The sequence below is a fragment of the Oncorhynchus keta genome, chromosome 17, assembly GCF_023373465.1.
Source record: "Oncorhynchus keta strain PuntledgeMale-10-30-2019 chromosome 17, Oket_V2, whole genome shotgun sequence".
NCBI classification, from domain to species: Eukaryota; Metazoa; Chordata; class Actinopteri; order Salmoniformes; family Salmonidae; genus Oncorhynchus; species Oncorhynchus keta.
This window is the reverse complement of record NC_068437.1, coordinates 49,955,698-49,969,116: the sequence shown is the minus strand read 5'-3', so window position 1 is coordinate 49,969,116 and position 13,419 is coordinate 49,955,698. Positions and strand designations below refer to the sequence as shown.

Here is a 13,419-nt window from a genome sequence, read left to right as displayed (position 1 = left end):
TTGCTTCTGTTTAAATGCTTCTTAGTTTTACTCTCTGTTTTCCTCTTCTCCACAGATAAGCCCAGGTTGCTAAGCCACACCAGAAGTACCTCCCTAGACGGATCAGCGAAAAGCTATGTAGCAATCAAGGTTGGGCTGCATGACTATGTAACTACATGACTACAATTGCTCTTAATTCAATGAACCCCCCCTCACATCCACTTGATACGATCAGTGTTTGTATCTCTACTATACCTGTAGAACATACCATTGAGCATAGTAGCGTTACACTATTCCTAAAAGCTAGAACAATCCCCGAAGACCACAACGTTTTGCCAGCACCAGATTGGAAAATGGCAATTCGTGATCTTCAGTGCATAGTTACAGACTCAAATCAAATGTATTTATATAGCCCTTCTTACATCAGCTGATATCTCAAAGTGCTGTACAGAAACCCAGCCTAAAACCCCAAACAGCAAGCAATGCAGGTGTAGAAGCACAGTGGCTAGGAAAAACTCCCTAGAAAGGCCAAAACCTATGAAGAAACCTAGAGAGGAACCAGGCTATGAGGGGTGGCCCGTCCTCTTCTGGCTGTGCCGAGTGGAGATTATAACAGAACATGGTCAAGATGTTCAAATGTTAATAAATGACCAGCATGGTCAAATAATAATAATCACAGTGGTTGTCGAGGGTGCAACAAGTCAGCGCCTCAGGAGTAAATGTCAGTTGGCTTTTCATAGCCGATCCTTAAGAGTATCTCTACCGCTCCTGCTGTCTCTAGAGAGTTGAAAACAGCAGGTCTGGGACAGGTAGCACGTCCGGTGAACAGGTCAGGGTTCCATAACCGCAGGTATAACAGTTGAAACTGGAGCAGCAGCACGGCCAGGACTGGGAACAGCAAGGAGTCATCATGCCAGATAGTCCTGAGGCATGGTCCTAGGGCTCATGTCCTCTGAGAGAGAGCGAGAAAGAAAGAAAGAATTGGAGAGAGCATAATTCAATTCACACAGGACACCGGATAAGACAGGAGAAATACTCCAGATATAACAGACTGACCCTAGCCCCCCGACCCATAAACTACTGCAGCATAAATACTGGAGGCTTAGACAGGAGGGGTCAGGAGACACTGTGGCCCCATCTGATGATACCCCTGGACAGGGCCAAACAGGCAGGAGATAATCCCACCCATTTTGCCAAAGCACAGCCCCCACACCACTAGAGGGATATCTTCAACCACCAATTTACCATCCTGAGATGAGGCTGAGTATACCCCACAAAGATCTCCGCCACGGCACAACCCAGGGGGGGGCGCCAACCCAGACAGGAAGACCACGTCAGTGACTCAACCCACTCAAGTGACGCACCCCTCCTAGGGATGGCATTGAAGAGCACCAGTAAGCCAGTGACTCAGCCCCTTTTAATAGGTTTAGAGGCAGAGAATCCCAGTGGAAAGAGGGGAACCAGCCAGGCATAGACTGCAAGGGCGGTTCGTTGCTCCAGAGCCTTTCCGTTCACCTTCACGCTCCTGGGCCAGACTACACTCAATCATATTTACCTACTGAAGAGATGAGTCTTCAGTAAAGACAAAGGTTGAGACGAGTCTGCGTCTCTCACATGGGTAGGCAGACCATTCCAAAAAATGGAGCTCTATAGGAGAAAGCCCTGCCTCCAGCTGTTTGCTTAGAAATTCTATGGACAATTAGGAGGCCTGCGTCTTGTGACGTAGCGTACGTGTAGGTATGTACGGCAGGAACAAATCGAAAAGATGGGTAGGAGCAAGCCCATGTAATGCTTTGTAGGTTAGCAGTAAAACCTTGAAATCAGCCCTTGCCTTAACAGGAAGCCAGTGTAGGGAGGCTAGCACTGGAGTAATTTGATCAAATTTTGGGGTTCTAGACAGGATTCTAGCAGCCGTATTTAGCACTAACTGAAGTTTATTTAGTGCTTTATCCAGGTAGCCGGAAAGTAGAGCATTGCAGTAGTCTAACCTAGAAGTAACAAAAGCATGGATTAATTCTTCTGCACTACTGCCACTTTTATTGAGTTTGGTACACATCCGGTGGATAGAGAGCCATTTATTATGTTCAACATAGGAGGGCCAATGTTACAGACAATACGTAGTTACAGGCACGTTACCTTACAGACAATACGTAGTTACAGGCCGTTACCTTACAGACAATACGTAGTTACAGGCCCGTTACGTTCATTAATATTGCCTTGTCATGGAGGATGGGATATGTTCCAGATCCCTGTGTAGGTTATTCTAAAAGTCACATCACAGAGGGACAGTTGATGTACATTATATGGCCTGTCTCTTCCTTGTAGTCTGACCCAGGTCACGATAGACTGTTCACCATGCATGACCCATTTCCTTGCCATGGATGAAGGCTTTCTGGGTTCTGTAAACTGAAAGTAATGGGTGTTTCACGAGTTGTTGGTTTTCAATGGTAACAAAAGGCTTCCTTTTGCTCAAATTGTTTTGTTTCTCTTTTTCCTTTTGACACTAAATGATGCAGTATGATGATTTGTTGACACCTGTAGGCTTGGGCCTTATTCTTTGGCTGTCGACAGTCTTTGATCAAAGTTGTAGAGGTCTTCACGTTCTAGATTACTGTTGAGATGCTGAATGCATAATGGTGTTTTGTTGTGCTGAACAACATGAAAACTACAGCAACAACCATGTTGACTAATCAGTGATGCTTTGAATTTAAAACCAGAATCTGTAAAGCCTGCAGTGTCCTGCCTGGTACTCTACCTAACCCTTTAACATTTGCCCTCCAGGAGGAGAGTGTCCCCACGCCAGCCCTGCTAGCGGGGCCGAAGGAGACTGTGTCGGCCAAGGAGACGGTGTCGGCCACGGAGGAGACGGAGCAGACGCAGGACAACTTTAAGACACGGCGCTCTCAAGCCATCGCAGCTAAAGCGCTGGAAATCGAGAAGGTAAGAGGTCCCACTATCTAATGACTCCCAACTGCTAGCTAATAATCTGCTACTCTGCTAGCTAATAATCTGCTACTCTGCTAGCTAATAATCTGCTACTCTGCTAGTTAATAATCTGCTACTCTGCTAGTTAATAATCTGCTACTCTGCTAGCTAATAACCTGCTACTCTGCTAGCTAATAATCTGCTACTCTGCTAGCTAATACTCTGCTACTCTGCTAGCTAATACTCTGCTACTCTGCTAGCTAATAATCTGATACTCTGCTAGCTAATACTCTGCTAGCTAATAAACTGCTACTCTGCCGGCTAATAATCTGCTACTCTGCTAGCTAATACTCTGCTACTCTGTTAGCTAATACTCTGCTAGCTAATAATCTGCTACTCTGCCAGCTAATACTCTGCTACTCTGCTAGCTAATACTCTGCTACTCTGCTAGCTAATACTCCGCTCGCTAATAATCTGCTACTCTGCTAGCTAATACTCTGCTAGCTAATAATCTGCTACTCTGCCGGCTAATAATCTGCTACTCTGCTAGCTAATACTCTGCTACTCTGTTAGCTAATACTCTGCTAGCTAATAACCTGCTACTCTGCCAGCTAATACTCTGCCAGCTAGTACTCTGCCAGCTAGTACTCTGCTAGCTAATACTCTGCCAGCTAATACTCTGCTAGCTAATACTCTGCTATTCTGCTAGCTAATACTCTGCTACTCTGCCAGGTAATAATCTGCCAGATAATACTCTGCTAGCTAATACTCTGCTACTCTGCTAGCTAATACTCTGCTACTCTGCTAGCTAATAATCTTCTACTCTGCTAGCTAATAATCTTCTACTCTGCTAGCTAATACTCTGCTAGCTAATACTCTGCTAGCTAATACTCTGCTACTCTGCTAGCTAATATTCCGCTAGCTAATAATCTGCTACTCTGCTAGGTAATACTCTGCTTGCTAATAATCTGCTACTCTGCCGGCTAATAATCTGCTACTCTGCTAGCTAATACTCTGCTACTCTGTCAGCTAATACTCTGCCAGCTAATACTCTGCCAGCTAATACTCTGCCAGCTAATACTCTGCTAGCTAATACTCTGCTACTCTGCCAGCTAATACTCTGCTATTCTGCTAGCTAATACTTTGCTACTCTGCCAGGTAATAATCTGCCAGCTAATACTCTGCTAGATAATACTCTGCTAGCTTTACTCTGCTACTCTGCTAGCTAATACTCTGCTACTCTGCTAGCTAATACTCTGCTAGCTGTGTGGTAGTGTCGCTATCTCTAGTCCTAATCCTTTCCTCCATTTGGATGAATGGCTCTCTGAAACCCTATTGCATGTATATGGTGTCTCAGGAACATGTCGTTTTCATTTGAGTGCGAGAGGGACAAAGAGAGAGGGAGGATGAGTTGGCAGAAAGGACTTCTCAGTGTGCCTGCCCAGTCCTCCCTCTATACACAGACACACTGCATTACACTACCACTTATCTGTTCCTGTTAAACCAGGGCAGGAATGGCACTACAGTGTTCAGGCAGGCCACCCACGGTGTGGGTACTTCTTTTGGTATTATGTGAACACACACGCGCACACACTCTTACGCAGATAACACACAAACGCTTACCCTGTCCTTTCTCAACCAGGTCACAGCAGCAGTTGTGGTTAGAGGCACTGGCTTGTAACATCTGTTACAGTGAGGAACACCAAGCCAAACTCACCAGACCTAACAGAAACAGGGATGGGTGAGGCTGGGGATGTGGCTGGAGTACAGGGCTAAGGCTGGGGATAGAGATGTGACTGGAGCTGAGGCTGGGGATAGATTGGGCCAGACGGGGCTGGGGATAGGGTCGTGGCTGGTGCCTTGACTTAGGTTGGAGTTGGCATGAGATTCAGACCTACACTGATTTAGTGTGGTTGCTTCAGTCCATAGCTGTTTATTTACCTCCACATGGATGGAAGAGGCCGCCTCTTACCACCCGAGCCACGAGCACTCATCCCTGTATCCTGTCCTGAGCTTCAGAGGAGGCTGTTGAATGAGCACATTTGCAGTGAGAGATGAGGACTAGAAATGGACTCAGTTTGATTTGTGGGGTCAGTCGGGTCGATGTTCTTATAATACCCTACTTTACTGCTTTAGCCTTATTTACGTAATATGTGGATTACGGGCTAGGAAAGCAAATGAGAAAACCGAGACATTTATTTATGCTAAGATCCAGTAACTTCCTCTTGAAATGCTCCTGTGTTACATTAGCAGAATTAAAAAAAAATACAATCAAATCAGTCAGATAACAACCTAGCAGTTGACAATCCTTGATCTCATAAGCCTATATTTAATTGATGGTACTACACTTTTAAGATTTAGCTTACATATTTTCCACAGTTTTTTTTAAAGCATGTTTTTACAACTATTAACTTTTTGGTTAGAGAAACTAGATGAAGTATCAGAGAAACTATTCAGCTGAATTTGAATATCGAAACCAAAATGGCTGGCAGTTATTTTCTGAAGACTCCCTCCATTCATAATTTCTATCACTGTAACCTACACATATACATTTCTCCCCTATTAGTCCCTGAGATGGAGGCTGTGTCCCAAATGGAGCCCTATCCCCTTTATGCTGCTCCAGTCCGGTCTGCAGTCAGCCCAGGCTGATTACGTGGCTGTTTTAATAATGTCCTCTGTGTATCAGGCCATCCAGTCATTACATCCACTCATTACTCCACTTTACCCCCAAATCTGTATTCGTTACACATACATGCATAGTGCCTTCAGAAAGTATTCAAGCCCCTTGACTTTTTTCACATTTTGTTACGTCAGACGTATTCTAAAATGTATTAAATCTTTTTTTCCCCTCATCAATCGACACACAATACCCCATAATAACAAAGCAAAAACTGTTTTTTAGACATTTTGACATAAAAAAACCTCATTAGATTTATATAAGTAGTCAAACCCTTTACTCAGTACTTTGTTGAAGCACCTTTGGCAGCGATTACAGCCTCGAGTCTTCTTGGGTATGAAGCTACAAGCGTTCTCCCATTCTTCTCTGCAGTTCCTCTCAGGCTCTGTCAGGTTGGATGGGGAGCGATGCTGCACAGCTATTTTCAAGTCTTTCTAGAGATGTTCTATACGGTTCAAGTCTAGGCTCTGGCTGGGCCACTCAATGACAATTAGACTTTTCCCGAAGCCACTCCTATGTTTTCTTGGCTGTGTGACCAGTCTCACAATCCCTGCCGCTGAAAAACATCCTCACAGAATGATGCTGCCACCACCATGCTTCACCATAGGGGTGGTACCAGGTTTCCTCCAGACGTGACGCTTGGCTTTCGGGCCAAAGAGTTCAATCTTGGTTTCATCAGACCAGAGAATGTTTCTCATGGTCTGAGAGTCTTTAGGTGCCTTATGGCAAACTCCAAGTGGGCTGTCATGTGCCTTTTACTGAGGAGTGGCTTCTGTCTGGCCATTCTACCATAAAGGCCTGATAAGTAGAGTGCTGCAATAATGGTTGTCCTTCTGGAAGGTTCTCCCATCTCCACAGAGGAACTCTAGAGCTCTGTCAGAGGCACCATCAGGTTCTTGGTCACCTTCCTGACCAAGGCCCTTCTCCCCCGATTGCTCAGTTTGGCCGGGTGGCCAGCTCTAGGAAGAGTCTTGGTGGTTTCTAACTCCTTCCATTTAAGAATGACGGTGGCCACTGTTGTTGGGGACCTTCAATGCTGCAGAATTATTTTGGTACCCTTCCCCAGATCTGTGCCTCGATACAATCCTGTCTTGGACAGTTTTTTTTCGACCTCGTGGCTTGGTTTTTGCTCTGACATGCACTGTCAACTGTGGGACCTCATATAGACAGGTGTGTGCCTTTCCAAATCATGTTCAATCTATTTAATTGGCCACAGGTGGACTCCAATCAAGTTGGAGAAACATCTCAAGGATGATCAATGGACACAGGATGCACCTGAGCTCAATTTCGAGTCTCATAGCAAAGGGTCTGAATACTTATGTAAATAAATAGTTGTTTATACATTTGCACACAAACAAATCTAAAAACCTGTTTTTCACTTTGTCTTTATTTATTGTGTGTAAATGAGGATTTTAGATTTGTTAAAATCCATTTTAGAATAAGGCTGTAATGTAACAAAATGTGAAAGAAGTAAAGGGGTCTGAATACTTTCCGAAGGCACTGTACATGCATGCATGCAGACACAGAAGCAAGCAAACACACGTACCCCTATAATCCAGACCTCCACGTCTGCTCCAAATGTCCCCCTTCACCTCCTTACTTCCCCACTCTGACGCCCTCAGCCCTGGCTTCTCAACCCATCCTGTGTGGCCCTACCTCCAGTATCATGTCTGGAGATCGGCCCCTGGCTCCCACCGCTGGGAGGTAGGGAGGAAAGACGCACACAGACACACACACACACACACACACACACACACACACACACACACACACACACACACACACACACACACACACACACACGTGCATGTTAAAACTTCCTGTTTTGTGAAGTAACAAGAGACTGCTTCTGTTCTGTGTTCAGAGTAAAGTTTGAGGAAACGCTACTCCCTAAATACTCTGTATTGTTGTTAATGCGCCATGACGCTCTTCCTCTCACACACACAGAATTAAGAGCGTTTTTTTTAAGCTGCAGTATTGTCAAGGGAAATCATTCATTTTGAGTTAATTGTTCATCACAAGGCTTTTTTTTTTCATTTTTTTTTTTTCATTCTCACGCATACTGTTTTAAAGCTTCAAAGCATGTAGATTAGAAGACTGTATATAGGAACCTAATGAAGGGACAATGTAATCAGTGTCAACACACTGTAGTTTAGGGAAAAACCTTAGGGAAAGATCTTCTGTTTTGAAAGATGGCAAACATAATCAGACTGGTGTTAACAGTTTTTATTTGATTTATTTAACCTCTATTTAAACAGGCAAGTCAGTTAAGAACAACTTCTTATTTACAATGACGGCCTGCCAAAAGGCCTCCTGCGGGGACGGGGGCTGGGATTCAAAATATATATTTTTTTTAAATACAACAAAACGCACTTCATGACGAGAGGCCACAACACTACATAGAGACCAAAAGATGACAACCTAGCAAGGCTGCAACACAACATAGTAGCAGCACAAAACATTATTGGGCACAGGCCACAGCACAAAGGGCAAGAAGGTAGAGACAACAATACGCAATCACGCAATGCAGCCACAACTGTCAGTAAGAGTGTTCATGATTGAGTCTTTTGAATGAAGAGATGGAGATAAGTGTCCAGTTGGAGTGTTTTTTGCAGCTTGTTCCAGTCTCTAGTTGCAGCAAACTGAAAAGAGGAGCGACCTAGTGATGTGTGTGCTTTGGGGACCTTTAACAGAATGTGACTGGCAGAACGGGTGGAGGATGAGGGCTGCAGTAGGTATCTCATATAGTAGTGGAGTGAGGCCTAAGAGGGTTTTATAAATAAGCATCAACCAGTGGGTCTTGCGCTGGGTGTACAGAGATGACCAGTTTACAGAGGAGTATAGAGTGCAGTGATGTGTCCTATAAGGAGCATTGGTGGCAAATCTAATGGCCGAATGGTAAAGAACATCGAGCCGCTCGAGAGCACCCTAACCTAGCTGGTGGGTACTGTGAGATGTGACAACATTCCTTTTGTCACGTTCATGTTACTTGTTTCTTTATGCATCTTCAAACCTGGAACAATTTTCTCTCCTTCACAAATAAGCTTACCCTCTCTGAAGGTAAATGAACAATTTACTCTTGTAGCACGGTGTAGTGATCAAATGTATCCTAAATTCAGCCTGTATTCATTGTTTCCCTATTTGATCAAACTGTTTCAGAATAAAGTAGAAACTGAAACTGACCAGGAGACGAAAGTTGTTTAAAGAGGAAGTTGGCCACACTTCCCTGTGGTTGGTGTTAGTCCAACACTGCCATTATGTGAACCGGGGGCTACGGGTGACATGATGGGCGACACAGTCTACAGACATTAAAGGCTGATCCTGAGATCACATGCGTCATGTTATGGGTGGGAGTGAGCCTGGGCAGAGTCCATGTTTTTAAAGCAGCATGCACCTTTTGGTCACATGATACCTCACTGGTCCATGCATGGCTATAATCCCAAATAGCAACATTCACCAGGGGACGATAGCAGAGGTTCTCTCACATTTGTGGTGAAAGCAAAGAAGAATCACGTTCTCTTCTCTTGCTAGCGAGCTGGCTGGCTAAACATACCTTTTAGCTTCACACAGCTCCATGTGAAATAATCTGATTTATAATTAAATAATATGCTCTGACAAATATCATTTTACTTGTCTGTGAAACCTACAAAATTATCTTAAGTTTAATGTACTGCTTGAATGTATTCACTTCCATATCAGCTAAAAATAGAATGTTATTAAATAGCCCAGAATCACGTAGTTATTATTATTATTTTTTAATAATACAATTTTGGGGGGAATTCTAAGCCTGCAATTTCGTTTGGTTTATCGTTTGAACAGTCACAAAGATTTGTATTTGGTTATCAATGCAAAATAGTCTGCTTATTTGATGCAGCAGTCTAATGCCAAGCTAAACCTGTAACGGCGTTCTTCGTTTGTCGAAAGAGAGTCGGACCGAAATGCAGCGTGGTTGTTACTCATGTTCTTTAATGAATGAAATGACGATACATGAAATAACTATACAATACAAAACAACAAACGGAACGTGAAACCTAATTACAGCCTATCTGGTGAAACTACACAGAGACAGGAACAATCACCCACGAAATACAAAGCGAAACTCAGGCTACCTAAATACGGTTCCCAATCAGAGACAACGAGAATCACCTGACTCTGATTGAGAACCGCCTCAGGCAGCCAAGCCTATACAACACCCCTAATCAGCCGCGATCCCAAATACTACAAACCCCAATATGAAAATACAATAACATAAACCCATGTCACACCCTGGCCTGACCAAATATATAATGAAAACACAAAATACAATGACCACGGCGTGACAAAACCAAGCTGGAGCGATCTTGAAGTTGATTTTTGAAGTTGATTGGGAACCACGACAAAATTATTTTGTGAAACAAAAACTTTGTGCCAGAAGAGAACAAGGAGAAAAAAACATTTTCCTGCTTCCATTGTTGCTACAGGGATATAGAGCCCTATATAGAGCCCTACCGCTGGGCAATGAATTGTTTGCTCTGTCACAATGTTTGAGCGGAACGAAACTCTTGTCGAAAGCAACAACGGCAGGACTATGCACTACAAAGAGCCTCCCATTTTGTGACAAAACGATATTCATATACTGCATGCGCCCTGAGTCATCCGTTTGCATGAAGTGTGCCGAGCCTCTGAAGCATCAGTCTCGAAGGCTAACATGTCCCACATTCAGGATATTTCTGTCGGTTATATTTCTGACATTTTTACAGTATTTGTTTGTTTTGTTGTACTTTGTCTTGAGCATGTGTTTGATTAGTTTTACAAATAAGACCACGTACAGTGATTGGACAGTGACCGTTCTATTGTTGTTTTGTCTCTATACTGCAGCACTTTGGTTAATGCCTTTCTTGGGTAAACGTTTTCAGTTTGAGTGCCGATTTACTCTTGAATCTTGTAGAATTGACCCTCTAGAATATAACCCTCGTATGTGTTCATTAATCTTATCTACATCAGCAACACACCTCTGCAGGTCATTGCAGTTCTGCTCCAGTTCGGAGAGCAGCCTGCAGGCCTGCACAATGTGGGTTAGGGATGCGGGAATGAGCAGATAACTGGCTGTGTTAACTGCCTCAGCATGCTGCAGCTAGCTGAGCTGAGAGGGTATTTTCAGGGCAATGGAGAGACTGAGTGAGAGAGCTAAAACGATTGTATGGACTGGAACATGGGGAGAGAGAATGTGGGAGACCTTGAGACGTTTGGAGGCTGGAGGCACAAACTGCACTTATTTGAATTTACTCTTAATTAGCAGCTCCTTGAGTCTCTTTCAGGAGAGTATGCTGTAGTGTGTATAATTTCACTTAACCGTCCCTACCTTGCTTGGCCCAGTTGACCCTTCAAATACCTCAGGTGGTATCAGGTGTGACAGGTCTTATGTAGGAATTCCCAGTTGAATGTGGCATCACTGATACCATATACGTCCTAGTCTACAAAATCAGTTTACACTACTGAGTTAATGAGCAAAACCTTAGAATATGTGCTTAGGGTACGTACGCCTTGAGTGTATTTGTTTTATTTGATATAATAGGGTGAACTTTCCCATGCGTCTTGGCCTATTTTCATCCTCATTGTTTCAGGTTAGACATACTATTATTCCACTGACCTTTGAAGTACTGTGGTCCTCCATGACTTGACTTGTCCCACCCAACTGAAGTCTCTCCTATTGTTTGGCCATTGAGCCCTCAGCCCTGTGCTAGTGGCCATGGTTTAGATGTTGTAGTGTTAAGAACCTACTACTAACTTCTGTCCTGTTCTACTAAGCTAACATATGGAATTGTTTTAAGATGGTAATACTAACTATCATTTAGCTATTAGATGTTTCTATTTTCATTTTATTTTAGGACCCCTTTAGACACATAAGAAAGAAAAAAAGGAAAAAAATATTTGATCAATTGAGTTTGGTCTTACTGAACCTTTTTAGATAAAACATCACTAAATATATTCACAAAATAATTTATTAAAACACAGTTTTGCAATGAAGGTCTACAGTAGCCTCAGCAGCACTCTGTAGGGTAACACCATGGTTTAGCTGGAGGACAGCTAGTGTCCGTCCTCCTCTGGGTACATTGACTTCAATACAAAATCTTGGTGGCTTGTGGTTCTCACCCCCTTCCATAGACTTACAGTAATTATGTCAACTTCTGGAGGACGTCCTCCAACCTATCAGAGCTCTTGAAGCTTGAACTGACTTGTCCACCCAATCAAAGGATCAGATGATGAATCTAGTATGGAAAACATAAGCTACAGCTAGCTAGCACTGCAGTGGCATAAAATGTGACGAGTAGTTGAATCGAGAGAGAAAGACAGCAGTAGAACAGTTTTGAACAAATTACATTTCTTCAAAACTAGAGAAGCGAGAGAGAAAGAGCTAGCTGTATTTCATATTTTTTCACTTACTTAGCTAGCGAATGCAGCTAGTTAGTTTAGCCTACTCAAACACTCGGCCCAAACAAAGAGGGATGCTTTGTTACCTAGCTGATTATAGCTATCCAACACTCAAACACTTCCAAGTCAAGGTTAGCTTTTGGTTTGATTAATTTATTGCAACCGGGGGCCCGCCGGTGTAACTGATAAACTGGTTGCTAACTACACTGTACTGCATGATTGTAGCGGGTTTACTAACGCGGTAGTTCTAGTAGCTATGTTGTTGACTTGATGTTAGCTAATACGGTGACGATGTAGGCTGTGTGTCGCGGTTAGATTTTTCCGTCGGGTCACGGATGTGTTGTGCACTGAAGTCCACAAGTGAATGGAAAAGGTGAGAGGAGGAGAGCACATAGATGCGAGAAGGAGTTCTACAACTATCTGTCTGCTATGAAAGTGAACTATGTTTGCGTGTGATCAGGGGTGTATTTATTCCGCCGATTTTTGTTGAAAAGCATTTCTTAAACGGAAGCAAACAGAACGAAACTGCGATGAACATACCTAAATTTGTCAAATCGAAACTCTTGTTTGCAACTGTTGGACTAATGATTACACCCTAGATCAGCGAGATGAAGGCAAGATTGTGCAAGGCGATATTGAATGTGTCAAGGTATGTATGTATGTATTTCATTCATTGACTAGGTTGTATGTAACCTCATGATGGGTATAGGTGTAATTTGAGTATCATCTAGTAAGTAGCCTAAAAAGATCAATGTTTACATTGAGCTGGGTGAATGGAACATGAATGATAGTCATCCAATATGCTGTAATAGAAATAAGGCCACGCTCATAAAACAATAATGGTCCTCCCTCATCTTAAGAGCCCTCAGCCCTGTGCTAGTGGCCATAGTTTAGCAGGTTGTAGTGTTAAGAGGTTCTGTTCTGAACCTGTGAGATACAGGAACACCATAAACATCATCCTCTCCTTTATTTGTACCGTACCTGCCAGGTCAAGCAGACTTCCATCACAACCTCCTAAAGCCTGTGTTTATTTCAGGCTATCTATGTAAAGCTCTATAGGCTGGTTTGGCTTGAACACGCGTACATGTACACATGCCCTTTGCTCATAGCGGACGGTCTCGTAGCCGAAGGTGTCCTGCAACAAGGCCTGATTTATACTAGGGTCAAACCCACTTCCTCCTCAACCCAGATTATCTGACAGGCAGCTGTCCTTAGACCTCTCTGCACTCTTACAACTCTTCTTTATGGCTTTCAACTCACTTGATATATTTTGTCCTGCACAGTCAGAAGATAACATTTGAAAAAATTAAGCATTTTCTTTGCTTAAACTATTCTAAACTAGAAAAGACTACTACAGCCCAGATTTCCAAAAATAGAACATGACATGACACAGTCCTACCTCTTAACGAAGCTTCCTGGGACTTAAT

At 43.3% G+C, this 13,419-nt stretch overlaps 1 protein-coding gene across 3 annotated transcripts in view; it reads left to right on the top strand.

Annotated features, from left to right (window-relative positions):
* The window catches only part of LOC118395984 (uncharacterized), a 39,768-nt gene that overhangs the window by 20,938 nt on the left and 5,411 nt on the right, over positions 1–13,419 (top strand). For all 3 annotated transcript variants that reach the window (XM_035790110.2, XM_035790109.2, XM_052466324.1), the window contains exons 9-10: positions 56–129; positions 2,761–2,919. In XM_035790110.2, the coding sequence (XP_035646003.1) occupies positions 56–129; positions 2,761–2,919 (233 nt within the window). The remainder of the gene's footprint in view (positions 1–55; positions 130–2,760; positions 2,920–13,419) is intronic.